Source organism: Auxenochlorella protothecoides (assembly GCF_000733215.1).
Source record: "Auxenochlorella protothecoides strain 0710 unplaced genomic scaffold scaffold107, whole genome shotgun sequence".
In the NCBI taxonomy this organism is placed as follows: domain Eukaryota; kingdom Viridiplantae; phylum Chlorophyta; class Trebouxiophyceae; order Chlorellales; family Chlorellaceae; genus Auxenochlorella; species Auxenochlorella protothecoides.
Window position 1 is genome coordinate 4,966 of NW_011934120.1, and position 27,792 is coordinate 32,757.

At 61.9% G+C, this 27,792-nt stretch overlaps 7 protein-coding genes across 7 annotated transcripts in view; 4 read left to right on the plus strand and 3 right to left on the minus strand.

Moving 5' to 3' along the window:
- Positions 1 to 362: 362 nt before the first annotated feature.
- Positions 363 to 1,392, plus strand: F751_0446 (putative histone-lysine N-methyltransferase Mes-4; the record flags this gene model as incomplete). The annotated part of the gene is made up of 4 exons (XM_011397204.1): positions 363 to 740; positions 839 to 920; positions 1,052 to 1,138; positions 1,235 to 1,392. 4 exons carry the CDS (start codon positions 363 to 365, stop codon positions 1,390 to 1,392), a joined length of 705 nt encoding a protein of 234 aa, XP_011395506.1.
- A 227-nt stretch (positions 1,393 to 1,619) lies between these two features.
- On the plus strand, positions 1,620 to 1,829 carry F751_0447 (hypothetical protein; the record flags this gene model as incomplete). Its single annotated transcript, XM_011397205.1, has 1 exon — positions 1,620 to 1,829. One exon carries the CDS (start codon positions 1,620 to 1,622, stop codon positions 1,827 to 1,829), a length of 210 nt encoding a protein of 69 aa, XP_011395507.1.
- Positions 1,830 to 3,550: 1,721 nt separating this feature from the next.
- Positions 3,551 to 18,964, plus strand: F751_0448 (DNA polymerase epsilon catalytic subunit A; the record flags this gene model as incomplete). Its single annotated transcript, XM_011397206.1, has 52 exons — positions 3,551 to 3,613; positions 3,733 to 3,798; positions 3,977 to 4,036; positions 4,137 to 4,232; positions 4,453 to 4,524; positions 4,635 to 4,739; positions 4,849 to 4,959; positions 5,152 to 5,386; positions 5,497 to 5,567; positions 5,729 to 5,871; positions 6,059 to 6,134; positions 6,231 to 6,287; positions 6,470 to 6,576; positions 6,717 to 6,810; positions 6,916 to 7,027; positions 7,127 to 7,182; positions 7,354 to 7,443; positions 7,646 to 7,740; positions 7,974 to 8,089; positions 8,272 to 8,426; positions 8,594 to 8,694; positions 8,878 to 8,941; positions 9,048 to 9,113; positions 9,311 to 9,427; positions 9,598 to 9,711; positions 9,814 to 9,909; positions 10,099 to 10,179; positions 10,292 to 10,384; positions 10,514 to 10,666; positions 10,840 to 10,921; positions 11,075 to 11,160; positions 11,322 to 11,443; positions 11,853 to 11,961; positions 12,153 to 12,285; positions 12,499 to 12,828; positions 13,103 to 13,401; positions 13,622 to 13,717; positions 13,959 to 14,065; positions 14,237 to 14,360; positions 14,573 to 14,664; positions 14,841 to 15,045; positions 15,237 to 15,539; positions 15,704 to 15,831; positions 16,009 to 16,090; positions 16,350 to 16,588; positions 16,735 to 16,813; positions 16,974 to 17,067; positions 17,188 to 17,327; positions 17,586 to 17,765; positions 18,165 to 18,236; positions 18,363 to 18,449; positions 18,641 to 18,964. 52 exons carry the CDS (start codon positions 3,551 to 3,553, stop codon positions 18,962 to 18,964), a joined length of 6,378 nt encoding a protein of 2,125 aa, XP_011395508.1.
- Positions 18,965 to 19,294: 330 nt separating this feature from the next.
- F751_0449 (ATP-dependent DNA helicase 2 subunit KU70) lies at positions 19,295 to 21,364 on the minus strand (the record flags this gene model as incomplete). The annotated part of the gene is made up of 6 exons (XM_011397207.1): positions 19,295 to 19,426; positions 20,014 to 20,130; positions 20,353 to 20,442; positions 20,582 to 20,749; positions 20,896 to 21,075; positions 21,281 to 21,364. The coding sequence occupies 6 exons, from the start codon at positions 21,362 to 21,364 to the stop codon at positions 19,295 to 19,297; spliced, it is 771 nt and encodes a 256-aa protein (XP_011395509.1).
- Positions 21,365 to 21,958: 594 nt separating this feature from the next.
- On the minus strand, positions 21,959 to 23,457 carry F751_0450 (X-ray repair cross-complementing protein 6; the record flags this gene model as incomplete). The annotated part of the gene is made up of 6 exons (XM_011397208.1): positions 21,959 to 22,042; positions 22,204 to 22,323; positions 22,758 to 22,868; positions 22,976 to 23,089; positions 23,194 to 23,280; positions 23,401 to 23,457. The coding sequence occupies 6 exons, from the start codon at positions 23,455 to 23,457 to the stop codon at positions 21,959 to 21,961; spliced, it is 573 nt and encodes a 190-aa protein (XP_011395510.1).
- A 487-nt stretch (positions 23,458 to 23,944) lies between these two features.
- Positions 23,945 to 27,792, minus strand: part of F751_0451 (Callose synthase 5) — a gene marked incomplete at both ends in the record, with an annotated part of 13,466 nt that continues 9,618 nt past the window's right edge. The window contains 13 exons of the mRNA XM_011397209.1: positions 23,945 to 24,076; positions 24,175 to 24,298; positions 24,411 to 24,472; positions 24,625 to 24,732; positions 24,871 to 25,018; positions 25,140 to 25,298; positions 25,558 to 25,629; positions 25,731 to 25,848; positions 25,960 to 26,196; positions 26,459 to 26,731; positions 26,973 to 27,069; positions 27,211 to 27,349; positions 27,519 to 27,678. Of these exons, the coding sequence (XP_011395511.1) occupies positions 23,945 to 24,076; positions 24,175 to 24,298; positions 24,411 to 24,472; positions 24,625 to 24,732; positions 24,871 to 25,018; positions 25,140 to 25,298; positions 25,558 to 25,629; positions 25,731 to 25,848; positions 25,960 to 26,196; positions 26,459 to 26,731; positions 26,973 to 27,069; positions 27,211 to 27,349; positions 27,519 to 27,678 (1,829 nt within the window). The remainder of the gene's footprint in view (positions 24,077 to 24,174; positions 24,299 to 24,410; positions 24,473 to 24,624; positions 24,733 to 24,870; positions 25,019 to 25,139; positions 25,299 to 25,557; positions 25,630 to 25,730; positions 25,849 to 25,959; positions 26,197 to 26,458; positions 26,732 to 26,972; positions 27,070 to 27,210; positions 27,350 to 27,518; positions 27,679 to 27,792) is intronic.
- On the plus strand, positions 24,429 to 24,665 carry F751_0452 (hypothetical protein; the record flags this gene model as incomplete). Its single annotated transcript, XM_011397210.1, has 1 exon — positions 24,429 to 24,665. One exon carries the CDS (start codon positions 24,429 to 24,431, stop codon positions 24,663 to 24,665), a length of 237 nt encoding a protein of 78 aa, XP_011395512.1.

Below are 27,792 nucleotides of genomic sequence, written 5' to 3' on the forward strand. Positions count from 1 at the left end.
CCGGTGTCCCCGCCTCCATCCCGGGCATGCTCCCGGGCATGATGCCCTTTTTCTCGAACATTTCAAGCTTGAGTGAAGTGAGCGGCATCCCCTCCCACCTCCTCAACAACCCGGCCATGGTCCTCGCAGCGCAGCAGATTGCTGCCCAGCGCTTCATCCAACACCAGTACATGGCCGGGCAGATGACGGGCGCCTACGGCCATGCCATCGGCCCTCCCCCCTCAGGAACGGCCCCTCGACCAGCTGCAGCGCCTGCGCAGCCTCCTGCGAGTGTGCCAAGCTCCCACGCAGCCCCTCAGGGGGCCATGCAGCCACACATGACGGCAGAGCCTGCGCCGCTCCGCGCCCCAGCAGCCCTTCCCATGGCGGCTGGGCCGGGCTCCGCCCAGCCCATTGCCGCAAGCCCTCGCGACTACCATCCAAGCACTGCACCTGAGGCTCCTGCCACACACAGCATCCCCACCCCTGTGCCTGTCCCGGATCGGGGCTCCGCCCCGGCCCCTGCGATCGAGGGTGACGCGCCCCCTCGCTCGCCCCGCACCGACCCTGGCGGCCGGCTGGTGTGGGCCAAGGTCGGAGCGTACCCCTGGTGGCCGGCAAAGGTGCTGACGCGGGGCAGGGACCTGTCGTTCCCTCCGAGCGAGGAGCCGCCACGCCCTAACGCCGTGCCCGTGCGCTTCTTCGGCACCCATGACTTCTCGTGGATCGGGAGCAAGCGTGCCATCATGGACTGGGAGGAGGTGAGGACGGGCTGGAGCCGGTGAGGGGCGGTGCATGCATGCGCCGGTGCGGGGCGTGTGAAGCGCGGTCTCCAATGGTGTCCATGCTCCTCCTGCAGGGGCGGGAGCAGTGCCTGGCAGAGTGCTCCCAGGAGTCGTTCCTGGAGTCTGTCCAGGAGACGATGGCGTACCAGCGCACAGGTGCGACCTGGGGCGCATTGTAGGGTGTACACCCTGTGGGTCTGGGCAGCAGCGTCCCTGTCGCACTGGAGCCTGGACGGTGTCCACTTGGCTCCCAGTGCACGCCGTGTCCGCTTCTTCCCTCACCCCAGGCATGCTGCCGGACGCATTCTACGAGGCGCCCGCGAGTACGGGGGGCAGGTCCAAGCAGAAGACGGGCAAAGCGAGGAAGTCGGAGGGTGAGCCAGGACTTACACGCACTCTGGCCCCGAACTGAGCGCCTGCACATCCATGCCCACATGCACTTTCACCATGTTCCACTCACACTCTCGCAGCGGACAAGGGACACCGAGCGGCGCTTGCCGGGGCTTCTGGGCAAGGGACCGGAGGGCTGATCGAGTTGTCTCCTCAGGACAGGCAGCTGCTGGTGTCCACGCGGCGCAAGCAACGGCTGCAGGTCGGTGCTCACGCCATTGGGCGATGCCGTGGGTGATTACTCGGGGGCGTAGCATGTCCCTCTACACACTGATGACAATACTGTGTGCCTGGAACTCAGATGCGAGCGTAGCCTGACACCCGATCACTTCCCGACCTTGCAGAGCATGGGCTTGGTACCCCCTCCTGGGTCGCCTTACACCGACTTGGTGGCGCCTAACCCAGCCCTGCTGGCGATACAAGGGATTTGGGCAGCAGGACAGAGCACCATGCCCGCTCTGCCGTATGGATACCAGGCTGTACAACAACAGATGGCATGACACGCCATGGCCATGCTTTAAATATGTAGGTGGGGCAGCAAGCACGATGGAGAAATTTCAGTCAATGTACACACACAGCTGCTGCCACAAGACTGGCCGTGGGAGGGGGCTCAATGACGACTTGGAGCCTACGAGCACCAAGAGAGGAGATGCAATGTGCAGAAACCCTGGCTAAGGGGGTGACGGCTGTTGCTGCGACAACAGAGCGGGAACCTTGAGCTTCAGTTTCACAGAGGGCGCTTTGGTGACGACAGATGCCAGGTTCTGCAGGCGTTCCTACGCACAAAGGGTGCTCAAGGGAGGTGTCACTTCGCGATTTGACTGTGCGCAACGCTGCTGGAAAAGTGTTTCTGGCCTTGCTCAAGCCGAGTCACAAGCATCGAGCTCTTGGCGGAGCTGATAAGCTTCTGTTCCTTTGGAGAGTATAATGCACAGCCCATCACTTCAATCCCTGCCCCCCGTCCGAACCTTGGCCCGCCAGAGAGGTGATGTGCACCCGGCCCCAGACATCTCAGTCTGCTACCCATACAGCGGTGTGGCTGAAATGCTGAGCACCAGGCACCCTACATACCCGCTCTGCGCGTGTTGCCAAGGGGATCTTGTACATGGAGTCCTTCAGGGAGTGGGGGTCCCTCCGCTTCTCTGTGGCATGAGGGCCCAAGGGCGTCAGTGGAGGGGCGTAAGGTTGGCACGCAGGAAGCATAGGCTCTGCTTCGAGGTCGCAGTCCTCCCTGCGATCCGGAGTTAACCAGTACAACCCTGGCCTGCACAGCGCACCCGCACCTGTGGGGGTCCATGCCACGACCAATATGTCAACATTAGCCTCTTTCCCCAAGTGCGTTGGCTGTTTCTCCCACAGTCGCACATTCCCGGAGAATGTGGCACGCTGCTCATCGCGGACGAGCCTGTGCCTCGTCGTCATGGTCCGCCCGCAGAAGCCTTGCTGGCTCCGTTATTCAAAGCTTTTCCTAAATCAAATTATAGGGGTGCTGAGGGGATCTGAGTGAGCTCAATCTACGTGACACTGCCTAAGTGGGCTGGCAACCAACCTTGCGGGCGTCGCCTTGAACAGTGCTCGGAAACTCACCCACGCCGACGTGCTCATTGGAAGGTATAAGGCAGATCAACCTGGAATGTGTATGCCAAAGGCTTTGACTGCTCGATGGTGTGACTGGCTCGAGGTTGTCGCGGCAATCTGCGTCACACATGCCGTCGTATACCATACCCTCCGAGGGGGACTTGAGCGCGGGCGCGCCCTATACCTTCACCATCTATGCAAATTCGAAATCCCAGGCGCGCTTCAACTCGAATGGCATCGTTCCAGCGACCACGCTCACCTCGCATCCCGTATTTGCTCTTGCCTATGTCATGTCATTGTGAGCGATAATTATAGAACGTCAATTTGCAAGTCCCCCGTCAAGCAGGGTTCCGAAATCGAGGACAAGCTCGCAAAGCCTGTCAACCTGGCTGAGCACTCACCCTGCCACCCGCCATGTCTGGGACCGGCAGCGGCACAAGGCCCTTTGGAGCACATCGCGGGAACATGAAAGCACGGGATGCGTCTGCCAGGTGCGTGTGACCCCACCCCTGCCTCTTCACTTGTTATCACAATGACACCAATCTGCAGCTCCCAGACCACTGTGGTGCTGCCAGGACAGCTCTCAGCGCCTTGCCCCACAGGTCCACGCACGACCGTGGCAAACGCCGACTGAACGACATTGGCAACGGTTCCAGCCATGCACATGATGCTGAACCTGCCCCAGGCATCCCCGCAGAAGAGGTACGATACGCATGCTGCCCATGGGTCCTGCAAAACACGCCTTCCGCCTGGCCAAGCATGCCTGTTTCTCCACTCGATCGTCCCTCCAGGAGGAGGAACTTGCCTTGCAGGATCAGATGGGGTTTACAGAATACTCGGCGGGGCCTCCCCGTCTGGGCTGGCTTGTGAACCTCAACACGGTAGGCTTGCATGCCACATGCAGTAGGGCAGCAAAGTGTTTACACGGAATGATCGTGCTGATGAACTCGACAGGAGGCCCTGCCTCGACCATCACCTTTGTGACCTCACGTGTTTGCAGGTTCAGACAGTGGACAAGAGTTCTAATGCTGCAATCAGTGCAATCATGGGCTACTTCCTCTCCCAGGTGGGCTACATGTTGGGAATTGTAAGGAGAGGGGTCGAGTGGTTGATCATCGCCCGCAAGCTGTAGTCTCGCGTCCATCCGCCTCGAGTTCTGAGCGCTAAATTCCTGCAATGATCGAGAAAGATGTCCAGCCGGGCGTCTGAGCCACCCTGCCACCACAATCACCCCTGTCCCCCAGGATGGGACCATGTTCAGGAGTGCCTTCCCCTTCAGCCCCTACTTTTACCTCCACGTCAAGGTATGCGATTGCTTGAGTGTGAGCCTGACTTTCGGTCGGCCTCCCTTCCATCCAATCGGGATGCTCCGCATCTTCATGCCCCTTCACTCTACCTCTGCAGGCGGGGCAGGAGGCTGAGGTGGACAGCTGGCTGCGGCGCAAGCATGAGGGCTTGATCCTGGATACTGAACTGGTGGAGCGAGAGGATCTTGATCTGGTGTGTAAGGATGGCCCGGCTCAGAATGGGGCCGAGGCACAGGGATGCCAAGCTGCACAACTGTGGTGTTGTGTGTTGGGCGCTGGGCGTCTGGAAGCGGGGCCTGCACCCAGCAGTGATCGTCTGGCAAGACATCACCGCCTGCATGCTGACCATCCGCCCTGCTGGCCTGAGGTGGTTCGGACTGCGCGCCAACCGCCGCCCCCCCTCCCGCTCTCAGGAAAACCACCTGTCGGGCGCGAAGCGCACCCTCCTGCGCGTGTCTTTCCGCACCCAGGATCAGCTGTCCAAGGTGGGGGCCAGGGGGGCGCAGCGTCGGGAACCCCAGCCCGTGCGGGCCGTGGAACGAGGGATGTCGCCCCGCCCAGCTCGCCCTCCCTCGCACACCGCCGGTGCCTGCAGGTCCGCCGGGAGCTCATGCCCATCCTCTACCGCAACAAGTCCAAGCGGGGCACAGCCTCGGTGGCCGGCGAGGAGTCGTCGCGGCGCTGGAACAGGAAGGGCCAGGTGGGTGTCGCGTGCCCTGCGCCCAGGATCGGAGTGCCCGGCCTCGCGGGTCTTCCCCTCTCTGCGCCAGCCTCCGCACGGCGGCGAGCCCCTCCCCTGCCCCACGCAGGGCGCCGAGGACGCGCTGCTGGACATGAGGGAGCACGACGTCCCCCACCACGTGCGCTTCGCCATCGACACCGACGTGCGCTGTGGGGCGTGGTACTCCGTCTCGGCTCAGGTGCGAGGGCGGGAAGGGTTCCGGGCTCGGGGGGGTGCTGGCGTGGTCTCGCAGCTCCCAGCCTGGCGCCCTGCCGGCTGGTGCGTGCGGGTGTAGCGGCCGGTCGTGGGGAGGGGAGTCCCAGGCTGCACACCAGCCCGCTGTCGGCTGGTCATCCGCAGGCAGCCCTCTCCGCCGCACCACCCTGTGCAGCAAGGGAGGATGTCGCTGGAGCCCAGGCCCGAAATGGTGCAGCGGGCGGAGGCACGGGTGTGCGCCTTCGACATCGAGACCACCAAGCTGCCCCTCCAGTTCCCCAATGCCGAGCACGACCAAGTCTTCATGATCTCCTACATGATCGATCGCCAAGGGTACCTGATCACCAACAGGGAGGTGGTGGCCGAGGACATCGAGGACTTTGAGTACACTCCCAAACCGGAGTTTGAAGGTGCGGGGAGGGACTGCGAGCGGTGTGCAATGCCTGGACGCCTGCTGAGGCGAGCCACACCACCCTCCCCAGGTCGCCCGCCCCTCCTGCCTCCAATAATCCAACCACAGGTCCTTTCACCATCTTCAACTGCGAGAATGAGGCCGCGCTGCTCAAGAAATGGTTTGAGCACATGCGGGAGGTGAGCGGTGGGGTGGCGGCCGGCGCAGATGGGTGGGCAAGAACAGCCCAGCCCGCCAGGGTCAGACACTTCGCCGCGCGGCAGACATTCCGTCCTCCCTGGCCCGGCTGTATCCCAGCACCGCATCCCAACCTCCCCTTGCCCTCCCTGTGCTCATGCAGACCAAGCCCTCCATCTTTGTGACATACAACGGCGACTTTTTCGACTGGCCATTCATCGAGACGCGTGCACATAAGCATGGGCTGGACATGGGGGCCGAGATCGGGTTCAGGTGCAATCGTGTGAGCAACGAGACACTGAGCAGGTAGGTGGGCCTTCAGGTGCGGCAGGATGCGTGCAGTCTGGCTGTCGACGCTCCCACTGGCTGCCCAGTCCGGCAAGATGTGTAATGGAATGGCGTGTGCACGAGCCAAGATGCATGCCCATGGCCTAGCGGGGCGATTCTAGGGAAACCCACTGCTCAATGTCCGGCCCCGCTGCATCTGCAACAGGTCAGCGGTGCACATGGACTGCATGCACTGGGTGAACCGCGACTCGTACCTTCCTCAAGGCTCTCGTGGGCTCAAGGTGAGAGCAACAGGTCTGCGTGCTCGTCCAGAGGACACAATGCCGCCAATTGCATCCGCTGCCAGCCTCATACTCAATGTTGCATGCACCCCGCAGATGGTCACCAAATACAAGCTGGGGTACGACCCTGTGGAGGTGGATCCTGAAGATATGGTGAGCGGGATGAGGCGACCCAATGGAGCAGCATGGTCGGGCCTGACAGGCCATGCGGGGTGTGACGACATGCAGCCCGGGCGACGACTTCAAATTTCCCTGCCTGGTCCTGACTCTCCGCCACCTCGAGCATGCTGTGGATGGTCTACCCACCCACCCCACTCCTCCCCGCCCCCGCCCAGGTCCGTTTTGCAGCGGAGAGGCCCCAATCCATGGCCAGTTACAGCGTATCAGATGCAGTAGCCACCTACTACCTGTACATGACCTACGTTCACCCCTTCATCCTGAGGTGAGTGCCCCGAGGTGGTAGAGCTCCGTGGCCTTGCAGCGTGCGTGCCCTGGCCTGCGCGCCTCCCTGCCCTCGAGATCTGGGGTTCACACCATCCGGTCCCACCGCTGGCACCAACCACCAACGACCCACTCTCGCAGTCTGGCAACCATCATCCCAATGCCACCTGACGAGGTGCTCCGGAAGGGGTCGGGGACGCTGTGTGAGGCGCTGCTCATGGTCCAAGCCTACAAGGTGTGCGGTTGGAAGGCTCCCTGCCCGCCTCGGGGCCTTTTGCCTGGAGCTCACATCCTCCGGATGTGCTCAAACCTTCACATCACACCCGCATCTCGCTTGCAGGCCAACGTGGTGGCTCCCAACAAGCACACGTCCTCCACCGAGAACATGTATGGGGGCAGGTTGCTGGATTCTGAGACGTACATTGGCGGCAAGGTCGAGGCACTGGAGTCTGGTGAGGAGGTGTGGTTGCACTGGGGCTTGCCAGAGAAGCTCAGAGTCAGGCGCAGCAGACCAGCAGGCCTAAACCCTCTTCCCGGCACCCCACTTCCAGGAGTATTCCGCAGCGATATTCCCTGCAAATTCCGTCTTTCTTCGGCTGCATACCAGGTGCGACATTGAAGGCCCAGCAGTTTTGTGAAGTGTCCATCCGAGGGTGCTGGATGTGGCGCGTTCCTGACGGCGGCAGGCAATCGCCCCGGCGCTGCCTCGCCATGCGTCGCATGTGTCGGCACCACCAGGTCAGGCATGCTCTCTTCCCCCACCATTCACACCCTTCAGGGGCTCCTGGACAACCTGGACGCTGACCTCAAGTATGCAATCGAGACGGAGGGGAAGATGGACATGGGCGACGTGACGAACTATGCAGAGGTGGGTGGAGGTGCAGTGTCCCTATTGCTTTCATGGGCAGTCTTCGCTCTGCAAAGAGATGATTACGATCGCTGGCGTCGATCACAGCTGTGGACTGATGACGGAGCTGCGCAGCTCACTCCGCCCACTGAGAGATGTGGTTGCCTCTGCAGACAGGACCATGTGCAAACTTCGCTCCCTCGTAAACATTTGGTTTCCGCAGATCAGAGCTGCAATAGCCACCCAGCTGGAGGCGCTCCGAGACTGCCCCATCAGGGACGAGACCCCCCTCATCTATCATCTGGATGTGGCGGCCATGTACCCCAACATCATCCTCACCAACAGGCAAGACGGGGCTTGATGTTGTGGTGGACCGACGGCAGACTGCATACAGGATGCTGCCCCGACGCTGCATGACAGGTTTGTATCATAATCTGAGCTGCTCCCTTGTGCGGAAAGGACTGCACGGGCAAGTGATAGGTGTGAATCATTCCTGCCACTGACAGTTCATTTGATCACCCACTCTCAACCATGAACGCCACCCCTTACAGGCTGCAACCCAGCGCCATCACCACCGACGAGCGTTGTGCAGCCTGCGACTTCAATAAACCCGGAAAGACCTGCCTGAGACCCATGGAGTGGGTGTGGCGTGGGGAGACCTTCTCTGGTACGTGTTGGGGGGACGTCTGTGGAGCGACTGCTTCCTGGCTGAGGCGGCAGCCCTTATGCACAGCTCCCTGAGATACCTCGCCAGGATGGTCCAGTGCCTGCCCGAAGGTGCCGAGTTTGCAGCCAGTCCGCCTCCCTCTCGTCCAAGCCCACACAACCCCAATCTACCACCCCCTGCAGCGACACGGACCGAGTACTTTTCGTTGAAGACACAGCTCCAGTCTGAGATGTTCCCGCCCCTCGGCCCTGGGGCGCCACAGCGCAGCTGGTACGAGTTGACCAGCGAAGAGCGGAGCAAGAACCTGAAGGCTCGCCTGAAGGGCTACTGCCAGAAGGTGCGGGCGGGGGGGGCCAGTCAGTGCAGGCGGTGTGTTGTGAAGGTTGGAGGCTCGGACACGACGGCATCTCAGCAACGTGCCCCGCTGCCACGCGATGCACGACCCTTGTCAGCAGCCGGGACCGATCTCTAGGGCCATTCCCACGACCCACCACTTGGGTGCAGGTGTACAAGCGAGTCCTGAACAAGCCCACTACGGAGCTGAGGAGCGCAGGAATCTGCCAGAGAGAGAATTCATTCTACTACGATACCGTCGAGTCCTTCAGGTGAGTGCCTGCAGAGGTCTTGCCTGCCTGCTTGCAGTCAAGTACAGACCAAGGATGCCGCAGCAACCCCGACAGGGGTGCGGGCCTGGGGTCCGAAGACGGCGACGGTGCGTTGCCTGTGCGGTCCCCGGCCGGCTGACAGGCGGCCCACCTGATGGGACAATGATGCCCTCCGCACTGCAGGGATCGGCGGTATGAGTACAAGGGTCTGAACAAGGAATGGAAGGGGAGGCTGGACAAGGCCAAGGTGTGACAGGAGGTGGACGACCGGGTGGGGGTCCAGCATGGTGCAGTCTGGGTGGGATCTTTTGGATAGCGATATGACGTGCCAAATCTCACCCCTGCTTTTGCAGGCTTCCGGCAACCCCATCCGCATCCAGGAGGCAGCAGACATGTGCGTCCTCTACGACTCACTCCAGGTGAGCAGAGCGTGTTGTCTGAGTCTTTGGGTTGCGGAACAGCTGCGTAGTTGGTCCGTCCCTGTCTAGTCATGACTTCGGGTCCTGCATCTTTCCATCAAAAACTGACACCTCTGGAGCGTGGCGCCGACCTGCATTGTAATCCCCATGCATTGCAAAACTCCATCCCAGCACCCTCACCCACCCCGCGTCCCCAGCTGGCGCACAAGTGCATCCTCAACTCCTTCTATGGATACGTGATGCGCAAAGGGGCTCGCTGGTACAGCATGGAGATGGCTGGCGTAGTGACTCACACGGGGGCAAACATCATCAAGGTGCGAGGGGAGCGCATCCCTCCGTGGCATATTGACATGGGATCTGGGAAAGACGGCCGGCGTGAACCTCACACCATGTCGGCGCCGGTCAGCCAGCAAGCTGGCAATCCCCTTGCATGCACTCTGAGGCTGCCCCAGGCCCCTCTTGTCCGCCTGCACCCTCCCTACAGCGCGCCAACGAGCTGATCGGGCAGATTGGGCGGCCCCTGGAACTGGACACCGACGGCATCTGGTGTGCGCTGCCGGGGTCCTTCCCAGAGACGTTCAAGGTGCCCGGCCGTGGGGTGAGGGAGGGAAAGGGGATCCCTGTGCTGCTGCCCGGGACCCGTTCCTTGTGCACATGTATGCGCTCGTGAGCTCCACACCCGCATCATCATGCCCCGCAGTTCAAGTCCCAGTCCGGCAAGACCTTCAAGCTGAGCTATCCCTGCGCGATGCTGAACGTCATGGTCGCCGCCAACAACACAAATGACCAATTTGCTGTGAGTGAGGCGCGTGCTTCCGGTTTCGTGGCAAAAGCTTGGATCGTGAGTTGTGTGTATCTGTATGCGTTTGGGAGCATCTCCATCCGGCATGCCCATCTGGTGGGGCACCACCAGGCGCTAGACAGCGACCTGACTCCACGCCGTGCGACGGTGACAGCCTCTGCTCCGACCCATCCACGACGCCAGGTCCTCCACGATGACCGAACCAAAGAGTATCGCACCGAGTCGCGCATGAGCATCGAATTCGAGGTGGATGGCCCATACAAGGTCAGTCTTGGAGCCGGCCCGGCCCCTATTCCTGGGTACGTAGTGTCCTTCCCATATATGAGCGGAGTCATGCGCAACTTCCGGCCGGGTTCCCTTGGCGCCAACTTTGCAGGCGATGATCCTGCCGGCATCCAAGGAGGAGGGCAAGCTGATCAAGAAGCGCTACGCCGTGTTCAACCACGACGGCACGCTGGCCGAGCTCAAGGTGAGGTTCGGGGATGCGCACCTCGAGGACCCCTGCCCCTGGGACTCCCATGGTCTTCAGTGCTGGCGCTCGCCTGGCTCTGCAGCCCGACGGACTCAGCTGGCTCCGACTGCCACTCTAACTCTTCAGGGCTTTGAGCTGAAGCGTCGTGGGGAGCTGAAGCTCATCAAGGTCTTCCAGGCTGAGATTTTCGACCAGTTCCTGCGCGGCGACTCCCTCCAGGGCTGCTATGACGCCGTGGCTGGGGTGGCCAACCGCTGGCTGGACATGCTGGACACCCAGGTGAGCTCCTGTCGAGGGTGCAGCCCGTTTGAATGCAGACCCATGGGCGCGTGACAGCGTCCTGGACTTGGGGTCCTGCCTGCAGGCTCCCATTGCACTGCGTGCAAAGAATGCCTGGAGGTAGGCCCTGGACCGCTCATGCCCGTGCCACTTTACCTCTGGCGTCTCGGCAGGGCACGGACCTGACAGACACAGAGCTCGTGGACCTCATCTCGGAGATGTGTGTCATGTCCAAGAGCCTGGAGGCCTATGAGGGTGAGTTGCAGATGTGATGAACGGCGCAGTTGACACGGTGCATTGCAGGCCGCCTGTGGACCCTGATATACGACAGGGTTGGCACACTGTATGGTTCACATTGTGCCCGCTGAGCATCGGCCCAGAGCAGCCGTCCCTCTGCATCACCCACAGGCCGCAAGAGCTGCGCCGTCACCTGCGCCAATCGCCTGAGTCAGTTCCTGGGGGACGAGCGCATCAAGGACAAGGCAAGGCGCTTGGTTTTTGCGGGGGCTGCGATGCACTGTTCGGCTTCGCCTGCCTGGCAGGGCGTTCTTTGAAGCATTCTCCCCACATGCAGTGTGCACACCGTGTCCCAGGCGGCAAGGTGGTGGAATGACCATGCCACCTCATTCTCCTCCCCACCTGCCCTGCTATACAGGGCCTGGTGTGCAACTACGTGATCGCCCGCAACCCTTCCAGCGCACCCACGTCCGGCCGCGCCATCCCGGTGGCCATCTTCTCCACGGAGCCGGCCATCGCGCGCACGTACCTGCGCCGCTGGTGTGGTGACGTCCCAGATTGTGAGTCGAGGGACGAGGCTCGGGACGCTGAGCCCACCGCATCCAGCTGCATGGCCACTCGCGCAGGCTCAGGTGGAGTGCAATGCTCAGCTCACTTTCTTGCTCCACACACACATGCAGCTGGCCCAAACAGTGTTCCGAACGTCAGGGGCATCGTCGACTGGCAATACTACAGGTACCCTGCAAACATGTCGGCTTGTCTGGGCTGCACTGGTGCAAGAACCTGGATTTGTTTCAGGCAGTCTTTGGGGACGAGGCCGGGAAGGAGCACAAAACTCTTTGCTTGAGGCCATAACACTAGGCCAAACTCGGATGCTGCAAGCACTGGGAGGAGGGTGCGCAACAGGAGCAGCCGCTCACCACAAAACGACAACTGTCCCCATCCGCAGGGAGCGACTGGGAAGTGCCATCCAGAAGATCATCACCATCCCTGCAGCCATGCAGCTGATTCCCAACCCTGTGCCCAGGGTGGCGCACCCGGACTGGCTGCTGCGCAAGGTAGATTCCGCATCTGTGGGAGGCATGGGGCGCGGGAGATGGACCATGGGCGCGTGGCAGAAGCTGGTCATCCTGTGCCGCACTCTGGGGGCTTGTCCTCATTCTTCCGGGGCTGCCCCTGCCTGCTGCTCCTGCGCTGATGTATCTGCTCTTGCTGAGGGCCCTTTGGCGCCACTGCTCTGGCCACGCAGGTCCGAGAGAAGACCGACACCCACAAGCAGCGGCGGCTTGACGCCATGCTGGGTCCTGCCACGGCCAAGCCCAGCATCGGTCTGGCAGGAGCACCACATGCACCAGTGGAGGAGGAGCAGCCCAGGGTCCAAGGTATGTACACAAGGGGGCCTGCATGGGGTATACGTTGGACGCTGCAGCTGCCCAGCATTGAAGAGATGCAGCAGTGCATGTGGCGCACTATTTGTGGAGTCATACACAGTCAGCATCATTGGTTCCAATGAAAGTTAAGTGAGAAGCGGAAACAATCCCACCTGTCTGATTGCTTTTGTGGCCCCCAATAGCACTGTGCATGCCACATTGCAGGGTATCCCGTGGCGCTCCGAGCGGCGGCCCTGAGCTCTGAGGAGGATCCTGCGAGTGGGGAGGAGGCACCCAGCGAGGCCTGCCCCTCCCGTCACGAAAACTACGCCCAGTGGCTGGAGGTCAAGAAGCGGCTGTGGCGACAGGGCGTGGAGGCGCGCAAGAAGCGGCGCACCGCGGCCGAGCCCAACCACCGACGCGGCGGCAGGGAGGGCCCGGCCCAGAATCCGGAGGCAGGCGCAGGGGGTCTGGCCGGCATGCTGCGGCAGCAGGCTGCCTCTGCTGCCTCCCTGCACTGGCAGGTGGTGGGCATCGATCACACAGAGCAACCAGGTAGGCTTGGGTAGAGATCCTGTGGCAGGGTCGGGGTGGCCGGTGGCACCTAGCTGGAGCCAGCAAAAGGACTGCAGGAATTCGCCCAGAAGCATGGCCGCATGGGTCAGGCGGGGTAGGAGGCGGCACGAGGCCGTGCCTGGAAGCACTACCCTGCCCTGCTCTGGAGGGGACCCCAGCGCATGCTGCGAAACCCGCAGTGCTGACACCTCAACACACACCCCTTCATGACACCTCCTGCCCCCCCCCAACCCCCACCCCACCCTCGCAACAGGCGTGTACAAATGCTGGGCCGTCCTGGGTGGGCGCATGCACGCCATCCCGCTCCGCATCCCCCGCACCTTCTTCGCCAACCTGCTGGCCCCACCCAGCCACCCACTGGTGGCCGACATGGGGGTGCTGGCGCGCCGTGCACTGCCCCACGGTGCAGCCGCAGCGACCCTGGTCCAGATCGTCATGGATGAGGCGTCCTTCCGAGCCGAGCAGGCAGCGCTGAATGAGCGCTTGCTGGCGCTGCGGGCCCTCAGAGTCTACGAGGACACCCTGCCGCCCACATACAACGCCTGCCTGCAGGTGAGAAGACCTTTTGTCGAATGGTTGGTCGTGCAAGGGGGCCTCCTCGCCTGCTTGGGCGGAAGGGTGGTGGTGCTATGCACACGTCACCAGGACTGTATGAGTTGTGCTGTGGAACCCGCCGGGGTTGCTTCCCATTGATGCAGTGGGGATGAGAAGGTTGGCCCCCTCTGCTCCTTTGCGTGCGCTCCCTCACCCCCTGTCCGATTCCCGTGAGCAGTTGGGGTGCGTTACCGCGTTCAACGCCCCATCGGAGGCCCGGAACCTTGGCTCAGGGGTGGACCTAGCTGAGCTGGGCATGAAGACGGTCACAGAGGTGGGTCGGTGGGGCGTGCTGGGCGCGAGTGTGAGGGCACAGACTGCTCGAGGATGGAGCTGTGTATCCGGCAGATCATCCAGAACCCTCCCGAGGGCATGGCCTGGATGGCTCACAGCAGCTCAGTGGTTGGGATTATGTAGAGTCAGGGAGTCTTGCTGGCAATGCACGTAACGCCTGATGGCCAAGACTACACCACCACCGCAATAAAGGCCCCCTTCCCTGCGCAATGCTCCCCCAGTGCGATTATCTGGAGCCTGGGGTCCTGCGCCACATGGCGCTGTGCCAGACTTCTGATGCCGGACGGGGCCTGCACCTCCTCATCCTCCACGTGCCTGTCGATCAAAGGTGTGCTGGGGGATGGGTTGATGTTTGGGCTCAGGCTGGGCAGTGACGCACAGGATCGGAGGGCAACCCTGATGAGACTGATGCAGTACACCTTCACCTGGCATCTGCTGTGCAGCCCCCACTCCCTCGACATGGGGATGCGTGCTACCTCACTCGCCACCTCCACCCCAGGCTGCACATCTGGGTGATCAACCCGGCGCCAAGGAGCCAGGCCGAGATAACCGAGGGGGCAGCCACCCGGGTGTGGACGGAAGCCACCGCAGCGGTGCTGGAGCGTGGAGACCACCCCGCCGGGGTGCGTGGATGCATGCTATGGTGGGGTGGCAGGGAGCCGAGTTTCAGGCAGCCGCCAATCGCTTGGACCACAACTCCTCAAGACGAGCGGTGCAGTGACACGGCAGTGGCCCTGGATGAAGCAGCAAGCGCCGCTCAACGAGTCTCGGTGGCCCTCCAAAGTGACAGGAGGCCTCCCCAACCCACACCTCCGATGCACCTCCCAACCTGCAGACGCTGCCGACACAGCCGGCCATGGACATCTCCTATGCACGCTCGGATGCGCAGGCATACACCGCGATCAACAGACTGCTCCTGGGTCTCAGGTGCGTCGCGGTGAAGCTCCTGCACTTCCACCACCCAACATGGGGCTGATCAAGCTGGGCTGGGCGTGCTGCCATGCACTCTGGGCGAGTCCCTCATGTACGTGCAAGTGTCGGGGGTCAACCTTCATCCCGGCTGTCGACTGGAGCATCTGCCCATGCACCGCCCCCAATCCCAGGGACCGAGCCCTGGGCCCCACCCTGCTCCTGGTCAGCTCCCCCGAGGAGAGCACCCTGCGCCAGTCCCTGCCCAGCTTGCGAGACTGGCCCACCACGGCCGTGTCCACCCCCGCCCAGGCCGTCCCCTTCCCCGCCCTGGGCTGGCAGCTGCCTGCCCTGCGTGCCGCAGCGTCCCAGGCGCTGGCCTGCCCCGCCTGGCTGGAGGTGGGAGGGGTCGTAGAGGAGTGGGAGGGGGGGGGGAATGTTGATGACCCGGCTGGCCGCTCCCTGCGCTGAGCCACTCCCTTACCCTGGGCGTCCTGCCTCTACAGCTTGCCCCATGCACCACCCCTCCGGCATACCGCGCCGCGGCCGGCAACACGCCCCCCCCCACGCCACACACCCTCGCCGCGCAGGCCCGGCTGCAAGCAGCGCGCTACGCGCACCTCCCCGTCGCGAGCATGGGCCGAGATTGGGCCATCGACGCCGCCGATGCGCTGTTCGCGCGCCAGCTGCGCGCCGCGGGGCACCTGCTGTGGGTCAGCACCCCCGACGCGGCGACCGCTGGCGGCAGCCTGGCGGCGCGGCCGCCGGACCGCGCGGAGGCGCTGCTGCTGGAGGAGCAACGCACGCGCACCGAGGTCGCCGCGCCGGGCGTGTACCGCACGGTGTGCTGCGAGGTCAGGCTCACCCACCTGGCCGTGAACGCCGTGCTGGAGGTGAGGGCTGGCCCCAGGGTCGTCCGCCTGGGGTGTGGGGCCTGGGAACCTCGCACGGGGAAGCGCAGTGTGCGAAGCCCTGGAGCACACGCTCCAGTGGCTGGGTCGAGGGGGATCTGGCATGGCTCAACAAGCCTGTCCCACCCGGCCCCCGCACCATGCAGGCGGCCGCCCTGTCGGAGTTAGAGGGCACAGCCCTCGTGGACGATGGCAAGGGCTGCGGGGCCGCCTTTGTGGTCCTGCGCTCCCTGGCCCAGGCATGGCTGGACGACGCCTCCCGCCACTCCAACGTGTGAGTGATGTTGAGAGGGGGAGGGGGTCCGGGGCGACCGCCCGGTGCCCGGGCGCGGCAAGCACGCGGGGATGGGGGCGCATGGAGAGTGTCGCCCAGCGCTGCGGCGCACGGGCGCCGACGCTCACCCCAGGTGCGCCCCTGCCCCACTCATCCCCCACCCCTGGTGATACTCAGGTGCGCCGACACGCTGCTCCTCAACATGTACCGCTGGATCTGCTCGCCCGCCTCGCGCCTCCACGACCCCGCCCTGAAGCAGGTGAGGTGTGGGGGCGGATGGGGGGGGTGGGCGGCACATTATGCCCCTTTTCTTGCAGGACAAGCTTTACTCTCTGAGACACAAACCCTTCGCTCGGCTTGCCCTCTGAGAGAAACAGCAGTCCAGTGGCCGTACCGCATGGCTTGGGGCCCATGACGCAGCCCACGAGCGAGACCGTCGGCTCTGCCCAATGCACACAGGACCTCCCCCCCCACCACCACACACACACACTCCCTCCCTCCTCCCTAACCGCACGCAGACGGTGCAATCCCTGATGCACAAGCTCCTGCTGCACCTCGTGTCGGAGCTGCGGCGGCTGGGGGTCACGGTGGTCCACGCGGACGCGACCTCCCTCATCCTGTGCACGGGGAAACGCAACCTGGCCGCCGCCGTCGGCTACATCGACTACATCCTGGAGACGCTGGGCAAGCGGGAGCTGCTGCAGTACCTCTCCTTCACCCCCACGCGCATGTGGCACGCCCTGCTCTACAAGGACAGGTGTGCCAACTGGGCCTGCAGAAAAGCGTGAGAGTGGCTCGTCGGCGCACGACGAGGCTGCCCGCGTCGCCCATGGGCAGGGCCGCTCTGCCCTGCCACCCACGTGATGCAGCCATGACTCACACACCGCCCACACCACTCGCCAGGTATGACTACATTGGCATTGCGGCACGGGTGCCCGCCGTCTTCATGGATGCCCTGGGACAGACCGGATCCCTTGCAGAGGTGCGGGGGCCACTGCGAGCCAGTGGGGCGAGTGACGGCTCCCAGTACATGGGCCTGAAGAAGCAGCACCGGCCGCGGTCCACTGCCACTCAGCGCCAAGGCCTCACGCCTTCTGCCGCCTTTTGAGGCCTAGCACCCTCTCCCACGCACCATGTCACAGGCACGCCTGCTACAGACGCATGGAGAGAAGCTGGAGGTGAGTGCAGAGGAGCTCAACGCCCCTCGCTTCGACTACCACTTCACACTGAAGGCACGTGAGGATGTATGGTTTGGAAGGCAAGGGGCTCGTGTGCAGATCTTGGGCCCCTCAATATGGCAAGCAGACACAGGCAGTCGCTTCCGACAGATGAGGAGCCCAGACCTCCACCTCACAGCCTTCAAGCTCTCCATGCAGGACTTCTTGCCGTCTGCCCTGCATGCCACCTTCATGACGCTGGTAACAGAGTTCCTGTGGCTCCCATGGCAAGCCGCCATGCAGGGACTGGAGAAAGGGCCCAGCCAGGGAGGCTCCCAGGTGAGATGCAGACCATTTGACATCGATTTTGCAGTCTACCAGATAGGTTTGCATGGCAAGGCCACCGCAGGGAGACAAATCCTGGTCGGACACATCATGGCAGTCCCAGGATGCTGTGTACTTTGCCTGCACACTCGTGCACGCTGCATCTTGCACCTGCTTTGGCAGTCCATCTGCAGGCTGCACTGTGGTGTCCGGAACCCATGGAGGTGGTTAGGGTGAAGATCAGGACTCGGCCCTGCACCCCTCCCACTGCAGGCCAGCAAGGACACCTCACAGAGCCTGGAGGCGCAGACGCTCTGGTTGCGGACCGCCTTGCCCAATCAGTTCACCTCCAACCTCTTGAAGTACGTCAAGTACATATCAATGCACGTTGGAGCGAACGATGGGATCGAGGCCCATGCTTTCCCCGAGCGTGCTGGGTCTCACCTCTCTCCGGTGAGTGGGCTGGTCTGGCGATCAAAGGGTCGAATTGAGCAGCCTGCGTCTCGACTGGCGCTGCTGTTGAGGGAAGCAACGACTGCTCTAGCCACCCAGCCTGCATTCCCATGGCCCAAATGCAATGCCACAGAGCAACCCAGAACGCCTTCGTCAAGCTCCCAAACATTGGTCATTGCAACCTATCACCCAGGAGGAGCTTGGGACTCCGGTGATGGCTTTCATAAAGTCGATCTGTGCTGTGTTCTCGCTGGACGCCTCTGTCTCTGACCAGGTGCTTTGGGGTGTTTGCTGGCAGGAATCCAAGATGCATGGCTGCCTGGACACAAGCACAGTGATCGCTGGTCATAACTTTTGAACACAGCGCTCACTCACGCTGCTCCTCCCGCTCTCGATCAGGTGTTGGTCCTTCGTCGCCAACTCCTGCGCATGGTGCACGTCAAGGAGTTCAGCGCCGAGGCCGTCTTCCAGGTGGGTCAACATTGGGTTTCACCCTTGAGAACGCCTTGCTGTTCAGGTATGAAGGTTCTCGAGCTGCCCCCTCACTCCAGCCTGCAAGTCGTTGTCATCCCCCTCATCGCCGTTGAACCCCCACAGGATCCCTGCGCCAGCCTCGTGCTGCGTGACGTCATCTGCCCGCACTGCCAGGACTGCCAGGATCTGGACGTGTGCAAGGACCCCCAGGTACGCTGCATCGAGCAGGGGCCGTGCTGCCGCAGTGCGTGCCGGGCGTGGGTGGACGGAATGGGCTCTTTTGTTGCTGCGCTGTCATGCCCGCGGGGCAAGGGGCTGGTGCCATGCAACGGCCTGGCAGGCAGAGTTGCCTCCTCCTGCATCCCAATCACCCGCACCCCCTCCCCAATCCACGTATGTAGCTGCAGGCCCACGACTGGCGCTGCGGCGCATGCGGCGCCCCGCGCGACCCTGTGGAGGTGGAGTCCGCGCTGGGCGACGCTCTGGGCACGCTGTGTGACGCCTCCGTGCTCCAGGATCTGCAGTGCCTCAAGTGCCACAGCGTGGCCACCGAACACCTGCGCGCCCAGTGCGACCATTGTGGCGGCCCGCTGGCGACCTGCCGGCCGGCCGCGGAGACACTGGCCAGGGTGCGGGTGTTCGAGAGGGTGGCGCGCTTCCACGGCATGCCGGTGCTGGAGGAGCTGGCTGGCTGGGTGCTGGCCCAGCAGGGCAGCACCGCCTGAGGGGCTTTCCCGGCCTCATTTTGGCTGCTGCAGCAAACACAGGCGCTGGCGTTGACACCATCTTGCAGCGCCTGCCTTGAGCCACCCTCTTTGCAACGCATTGTATACAGTCGTGTCACAAGGCTGCCAAGATGGACATGATAGATCTAGGATTGGGGACGCACATACTGTATACAAGGGCGCTTATCCTGCAAAAACAGTTGAGAGCAGATATTGGAGCTGAGAAACGAGATGATTCCTAGACCGGAGTCAGTCATCGTTGTCGAGCAGGGGCTGAAGAAATGGGCGCCTGTGGAGCAGTGTGTTTGCCCCCATCTGTCCCACACATTATCATGACATGTGCTGCAGGATCCTCTCCACCAGCTCGTCCTTCCTCCCGGAGACTGGCAGGTGCTTCGCCTTCAGCCAAGGCTTCAGGGTGGAAATGGGGAGCTTTCCGAGAGTGCCCGCCTCGGCGGCCACCTGGGGGGCAGAAATGGGACAAGGCTGTTAAGCCTATTGGCCAAACAGAAGAGGGTTGCAGTTCCAGGAACTGGTGCATCGATACATCAGACGAGTAGAGTGTGAGCCCCGGACCAGTTGCCCAGGCGGCATGCATACCTGCACTTGCTGAATGCAGGCGTCGTCATCGAACGTTTCGCTGTGGGTGCCGCTGGACGGCGGAGCTCCCTTCCGTTTGCTGCCTGGGCTGGGTGAGGCCTCTGCCACCGTCACAGCCTCCTGCCATAAAGGAGCGGAGAGAATCCGAGTCGGAATCGCGCCCTGTTCCTGTCAGCGGAACATTCCCTCCAAGACACAAAAACACCCACACATGCTGCAACATACCCTGAAGGCGCGGACCACTGGTCCGACAGCCCTGAATGCCTCCACATCTGGGAGGGTATCGTCCATGACATCCTCGCCGGGCTCTTCTCCCATGGCAAGCGCCTCCAACACCTGAGGAGAAAGAGGCGGTGCACCTCCCGCACATGAAACCCGTTCTGCAGGGCAGGAAACGCTGCATCCCTGGCCACCAGCTCAGCATCCCGGCCAAACCCACAAGTTCACACCTGGTAGTGCCTTTGGAGGTGAGGGTTAGCAATGATGTCGCTCGAAAACTCTCCCAGCTGGAGGTGGGCGATGAGCGCATCCGCTGCCGCCACCTGTGCGGCCGTGGGCTCCACGACCTGCAGGGCAACGCCAACATGTGCATCCCATCAGCAACTTGTGTGACTTTGTTGCCAGAGATCCTTTACTTCGATGGAGATCGACACTTCCTTTTCTGCGGCCAGCAGACACATCTTCACGAGTGAGGCCGGACTGCCAAATGTCTACAAAGAAGTTCTGCCATGATATTGTAGTTTGCAGCCAGAGCAACCACGGCCATCCCCACCATACCTAACACACACCTGGGATCCAGTAAAGGCCCTGTCCATCTCGGGCTGCCGCACATCGTCCGCAAAAGGCAGGTAGATGACATGGAACCCCGGGGCCGCGAGCTGTTGAGTCAGGCAGGCGGAGGAGTGGTGATGGGGCTCCAGCAGCACATTCCTTGCACGGCATGGAAAGGCGACGCAGGCACCGCACCTATTCAATTCCTCCAAATTTGAATCCCGGCACAGCACACCAGGGCCTCACCTGGCTCCCTTCCTCGTCGCTCACCGCCTCCTGCGGCAGCAGTGCCACGAGGCGCAGGCCCCCGCTGTGGCTTCGCGCAAACACGCCAAACGCCACCTGATCCTGGTCCAGCATGGCGCTGTGCAGCGCGATGAAGACCTGGCTGCTCCCGGGCACCCCCGCTGTCGTCTGCTCAAAGTGTGTGATGAAGCAGGGGAGAAGGGGGGGTCGAGCTGATGGAGTTTCTGAATAGCAAGCTGCAGACTTTCCACACCCATCCAACTAATCACAGACAGTCTCAAACTCCAGCAAATACCACAGAGTTGATGTCGCACAGTTTTTGCATCAGCCTCTCCACGTTGCTTGTCTCCCACCACCTCACCAGGGTAGACGAACGATGAGCTGCGGAGCTGATGGTGTTCCTTGAGACATGATGTGGACTTGAAGCCCAGCACCCGAATGGTGCGGGGGGGCGCAGCTTTCACGCTCTGAATCTCGTGTGGCTCCAAGTACACCTGCGGCACGAGAATATTGGAGGGAATGAGGTCGTTGCATCTGGTGCCTTCTGCGCACACCAAGTCATTATGCCTTGCTGCAAAAGTTGCAGTGGTCACAGGCACACGACAGGCAAACAGCGCTTCCTCACACAGTTGCCTGCAGAGACACAACGCTCAGACCTCCTGGGTACGCAACCCACCGTCTTTGGCACAGCACTCTCACTTTTGGAAAGTTGGCATACTTGTAGTGTGCGTCCTTGGTGTTTGGAAAGTAGAGCTTGGGAGCCTGCATGTCTGCCTCCGGCATCTCGCCCAGCACCGCTCCTACGGTTCTCGTCCATGCCGTCAAGTGACCTCTCGTGCAACTGGATGCAGCACTGCTTATCAGCTTCATTTGGTACAGCAACAAATGTAAAACAATCCTATCAGACCCATCGTCTCACCAGTGTCATTGTCGATGAGGGCACTGCTTATCGTGAGCGGGGCGTTGGTGACGGCATGCACCCATTGGGCCTGCAAGGGAGGCATGAGGTTGGTGAGAGACTGGACCAGGGAACATTCTGGGCTATACTTCATACCAGCTGCAATCCTGCCTGCTGTAGGCAGCCAAGCTCTCAGCCTCCCACCAGCACCTGCCCCTTTGTTGCAGGTTGCATGGTGGCATACATGGCCACAGTTATTGCAAGGTCAGGTCCAAGGACCATGCGATACTGGCCCAAAGACCGCTGCTGGTGCGCCTTGGCACGAACTGTGCTCTTGAGGTCCTGCATTGTGCAAAGGAGGATCATACTTGGGAAAATCAGCAGGTGTTGGCGATGGAGACAAGAATATGGCCTGCAGGCTCCGAATGGCGGTGACATGTGGATACCTCCTCAGCTCAGCGCCCCCTTCAGCGCCCACTCTATACCTGCAGCTTGCCAAAACGTTCTGGCTCCACCGGAACGCCCCCAAACTTGCTGGGGGAGGACAGCGATTTGTCTTCCATCTGTGTTGAAGGCGGTACAAAATGAAGTGAAGACAGAGACAGAGACTTTACGTGCGTGCTTGGAAGTGGCAGTCTGATCATGAGTCATACATGAAGAGGTGACCCTGCAAGAGTGTATTGCTGGCAACCCCCCCCCCAAACCCCCCAGCTAGAGCCGGTACCTTGTCAAAGATGTGCTGCCACACAGCCTCAAACCCAAACTTGGAGCCCGGGCGCTGCAGGGGAATGACCTGGAGAGTTACTCCCTTTCCGGCCAGTTCCTCCACATTGCGCAGCAGTCCCTTCCTGGCGGCGTGAGGTGGGGACGTGGCAACCCAGGTTGGGGTGGCCGACTCGGCAATGCAGGGACAGGGGCCTGAGTGACCACTTCGGTCATGGTCCGCGCCGTCAAGGTCCCCCATGCTCAGGCGTTCACTTCCTGAAACTTCCATCCACGCACCAGACTTGGGTGCCTGTTTGGGCAGGGGCGGCCCCGGGAGCAAAACAGATGATGCGCCGGGACACACGGGCCCCACTGAGGGGGCCAAACCAGAGGTTGGTCTGCCAGAGGGCATTCTTCAAACCAGCACCGGTCGCGCAGTCCTCAGCGAGCTCGACTTCATTCCGGAAAAGGGGCACTGCGCATGGAATGTAGGAGTGGCATCATGAGTCCTGAGAGGGTGCACAATCTCTGGACAGCGTGGCAAGGTGGATGCACCATATACCTCGCTCCCACCTCCTCACCGTCGAAGGCTTCAAGCTGCTGGATGCGCTCGACGTCTGGCTGACCAAGGTCCTGCAAGATGTGGATGAAGTCGCCCACACCAGTGCTATGCACGGACTGCTTCTGCAGGCAGCAAAGGGCAGACGGTGCAAGATATGGAGCTCTGAGATATGTGCAGGGCTCACCTACTGGTTGGTTGACTGTAGAAAACCACCCATCAGACCTCGTACCGTGTTGAAGAAGATGCATGCCACCTCGTCGGCACCAGAGGCAATGACCTTCTGGCGCAGGATGGCAGCAACTACGCGGCATGCAATCTGCAGCCATGTCAGCCCCTCAAACTCCTGAAGGGTGAGTTTGTGTCAGGGGAGGGGGCTGGTCTCCTTAGCCTGCAGCCCGGGGACTTCCTAAGCTAGAGCCAGGGAAAGCGAGAATGCCTCTCCTTCACCTCGTCTTCCAGGTTAGCAAGCTCCAACAGACTCTCGTGCCCTTGGATGAGGAAGACCAGCTGCTCCTTTGACGCTGGAGCCAGTGTCTGTGGAGAGATTATGGGACGTGCATCATAGCCTGGCATGCATGACGCACGCGGGTACATTGCAGGGCATGCAGGCGGAGAACGCTTGCTGTTCCCATGCATCCTCCCCATCCAGCCCACATTCTTGTCATCCTCTCCGTCGCTGTCTGTGAGCAAGCTCTCGTCGAATGCGTCCATGACTGCAAGGTCCCCGCCTCATGCAGTCCTCGGGAGCATATGCGAGCAAGATAGTTTATTGGAATTATATAGACCCATATTCCAACGTATGAGTGAGAAATACGAGCACCCGGCCGGGCATCTGGTCCCCCGACCACGACTTCCGAGACAGCGAGCGCGGTCAGATCTGATCAAAGGGGAATCCAACAACTCTTCCTACTATATCTCAATGAGAAGCCATCCGACAGCTTTCTCTGCATATTGTGAGCTTTGGTAAAGAGTAAATGTGCATAATGGGGTTTGAATGTCAGTGTCTGCACCAGCATGAATTGAAGCCATGTACAGTCATGCTTAGCGCAAGTACTGCATGTGACCGAGGATGATTGGTGTCCCAAGGGAACAGCCATTGGCTTAAGAATCTCTTCAAAGCATAACGGTTCAGGCACCGGCCTGAGTGACACGGCGCATGACACCTGGCAATGTAGATCTCATCTCCAATGTGGGGCACTCAGATGCCTTTTGTCGGCTTCGGCCTTGGAGGGGTCTTCACCACAATCTCCTCCTGGAGGGTATGGGACAGTCGCTCCATGGCTCTATCCACGTAGCTGGGCAGGAAATTGGATTCCATGAGGCGAGAGCGCTGTGTGTTGGGGGAGGGGCGAGGACCACAGTTAGACAGTCGGGAGCATGGGCATGGATGGGATTATTACAAGGGAGGCGGGGGACCCTGGCACATACCTGCAAGGCCTTGGCGAACTTCATGTTGTAGAGCATGGCTCCTTGCAGCATGTCGACGACTTGGATGAACGACAACAGGAAGAGGAAGCTGAAGAAAATGTAACCCAGGATCCAGTCCAGTGTCCTAGGTGGCCATGAGGGTGGGGAGAGGTGATGATTGGCGGAGGGCCAGGATTGCATTGCATATGCGGGTCTGCACGGACCAGAAGCCTCCGTGTCAGCAGGCCAGCACAGACCTGTAGGAAGCATCCACGATGTGCCGAGCCATGATGGAGTCTCGACAACCATACAGCAGGATCTGGGGTGGAGGGCGAGACACACATGGTAGTGGTGCTGGATTTCAGGGGTGCCAAGCAGGCTGCTGTGGGCCGGCCAGTGCTTGCATCACCCCCATTCCCTGCCCCTGCCTCCCGATCCCTGTCCTGCGGGAGCAGCAGCCTCCAAACCGACCTGTGTCGCCACCGACACGGCAGACATGTTGGCGAAGATGATGATGATCAGGTTCTTCACCCCGACCCCGGCCGAGAAGCCTCCTGGGATGAAGATGACGCAGCAGACCTGAAGGAGGGTGCGGAGAGGCTGTTGCAGTCGAGGTGCTGCTCCTGGTGGGAGGGTGCACCTGAGCATACTGCGTTCCTGCAGGCGATGTGCGTTGTCTGACCACGGCCAAGCCAACCAAACCCCGCTCCCACTCACCAGGAAGGCTATGGCTGCCAGGAAACAGAACGTGCGCATCGCCCTCCAGAGCCGGTAGTAGTAGTTGGAGAGTAGCACGCGCCTGACCACCCACACCACGAGGATGAACGTCCAGAAGCCCCCTGATGCGATGCCAAAGATGACCCACCTGCAGGTGCAGGGGTCGAGTCCGGGAGTCGAGTCGCACCAGGTGTAGACACGTGCCCTTGTGTCCCAGCTTCAACCGCTATCCAGCTTTCCCAACATCACCACCACACCCTGCCACCCACCGGTTGATGCTGGTGTTGGTCAGGGTGGAGATGGCGGCGAGGGCGAGGACGGCGGTCGGCAGCGCCCCGGCGATCCCACGCAGGCTGGTGGCCATCGGATTATTCAGGCTCATCTTCTCATTGCGGATGCGTTCCAGGTTGGACTTGTTCCATGAGTACCTGCGTCAGCGAGATGGTGGTCAGATCATTGGCTAGCTTTGGGGTTGGGATGGGGCGCAGGGTTGCCGACCATCCCCAGAACATCAGGTCTGGAATTTCTCATCATGGGAGCAGGGGTCCGGCCCTGCAGGACGTCAGGGCAAGGATGCCTGGGGCTTGGGCAGGAGGGACCCACCATGCGTTGACCACACACGGCGCAGACTGGGTGTCGAGGTGGTGGGCCGGGGCTTCCCTCTCCCAGACAGTGCACCCGACTCACCAGGTGCTGCCAGCCTCGCTGTCAATCACATCCGTCATCCACAGGATCCAGGCCTCGAAGTCGTCCTTGCACCTGCGCGGTGACGTGGGAGGCGGGGCCAGGCTGGCTGCCAGCCTTGACATTCGCAGGGCAGCGCCCTGCTCCTCCGCCTCCTCCTGCACCCAGCCACGCACCTCTCCAGCTGGAAGGTCTGGGGGTTGAACCAGAAGGGCGACCACAGGATGCACACGGCCACCAGCCAGGTCGACCAGGTGAGCGCGCCATAGTCCTGCATCGCCAGTGGCAGTGATGCTGGGATTGGCACCAGGGCCAGGGCATCGGCACACCATACACCAGCACAGCTCGCATTCCGTGCACACACACGACGGGGCGGCCCCAGCCCCCGGCCTCCCCCCCCCCAACCCCCCCCCCCAGGGCTTGCCGTGGTGTCGATGAGGGCCAGCAAGACCAGGAGGTACACCAGCTCCGCCGCAAAGTAGAGGTGGCTGCGGGCGTAGCTGGAGTACACCTTGACAAAGGACGAGTGCTTGATGGCGTACCCGCGGCCGGTGGGGATGTACTTGGCGCCGCCGTACTGCACGTCGCTCATGAAGTAGTAGGCGCTCGTGCGCGCCCGGAAGGTAAAGAAGGCCAGGGACCCTGGGCGGTGCAGGGGGTGGAAGGGGTGATGCTGGCAGCCTCAGCCCCTGTGCGCTGCGAGTTTCCACCCCGGCATGCAAGGGGTGGGCCCCCTTGCGGTCTGTCCGTCATGACACCCCACAATCCATCCCTGCAGACCTCAGAGCGGGAGCAGTGGTGGCCACGGCCCCCCCTCCAAGCACCGCGCACCCCCCTTCGGGACCTGGCACATATTCAGCCGTCAATGCATCACCTCCCACTCCTGGAACTCCCTGCCAGGCACCTTGGACAAACTGGACGAGGAGCGTGCCCAGCATCTTCACGATGCCATACTCCAGCAGGAGCTCCACGGCAAACACGATGATGGACAGCATGCCCAGCTGCACCGCCTGGTTCACCGACACAGCCACCGCCTGCCCCGTCAGCGCGTTGATCACGGTGAGGGTGTAGGGGTCGACAACCAGCATGGAGTTGGTCAGGGCCAGCACCAGGATCACCCAGATGTTGAGGTACACCAGGGTCATGATGAGGAAGCTGTTGATGAAGAAGCCGGTACCTGTGCGGGGGGAGAGGGGACACAGGGTTCGGGGTGGGTGTGGGAGGACGATGGTGGATGGAAGGGGGGCTCTGGCCCGACATGTGGACCCAACTCCTTGTTCGATTGCACCTTGGGCATGTCGTCGGCATGACAAGGCAGATGCTCTGGGCGAGGTCCCCTTCTCTCCAGCACAAGGAAGCAGGCCAGAGTGCATGGAGATGTGTGATGCTCCCCCTCCCCCTCCCAAGCCTCCACACACCCGAGTGATAAAAGGCCATGAGGCGGAAGAAGTCGAATCGGGAGCACATGCGGAAGAGGTCACGGGACATGGCCTGCTCCCCATTCCCGCCAGACACCTGCAGGGTGCAGTGGGAGGGGGTGAGGCGAAGGAAGGAATCCTGAGGTGGCAGATCCCAAGCCGGTGGCCAGGAGACCTGGCCCCCAGACAGCGCGCTGGGTCGGCCCAGGCTCCTGCATACCCGGCCCACCCCACACACCTTGGACTCAAAGGAGTTGATGGAGTCGAACCCCATGTCCCGCCCCTTGCCCACGGATATGTATTCCTTGAACTTGGTCTTGCCGCCACGCAGCGTGTGGTTGTACCCCGCAAACACGTCCTCGCTGATGTGGAACCCCCTGGCGTCGTTTTGGTGAGGGCTTGAGGCCAGGTGCATGGCAGGGGTGCCATGCCCCGCATCCACAGGGAGGGCTGGCAAAGGCGAGCCCACCGCCGCGCCCACAACACAGACCCCACCCTGATGCCCGGCCGACAGCCTACTGTCCTTCAGCAACAACCCTCACACACCTGGTCGCCTTGGACACGCCACCGCGCGTCATCACAAACAGCTTGTTCCACATGTCTGGGTGGCCATAGTGGAAGCGCACGGCCCCCGGCCAGGTCATCACCCTCTGGACCACGGAGCCAAAGGAGAACTCGGTCGCGGCGGCGAAGCTGGCCAGCGCACCTGTGGAGGGTCGAGGGGATTGCAGTCGGTGGCAGGCCTCACGAGACGTCCTCGGGCGCGGCGCCGCATGCGGGCCGCGGCAGCGCTGCGGGCCCCCCCCCACCCAACCACGCC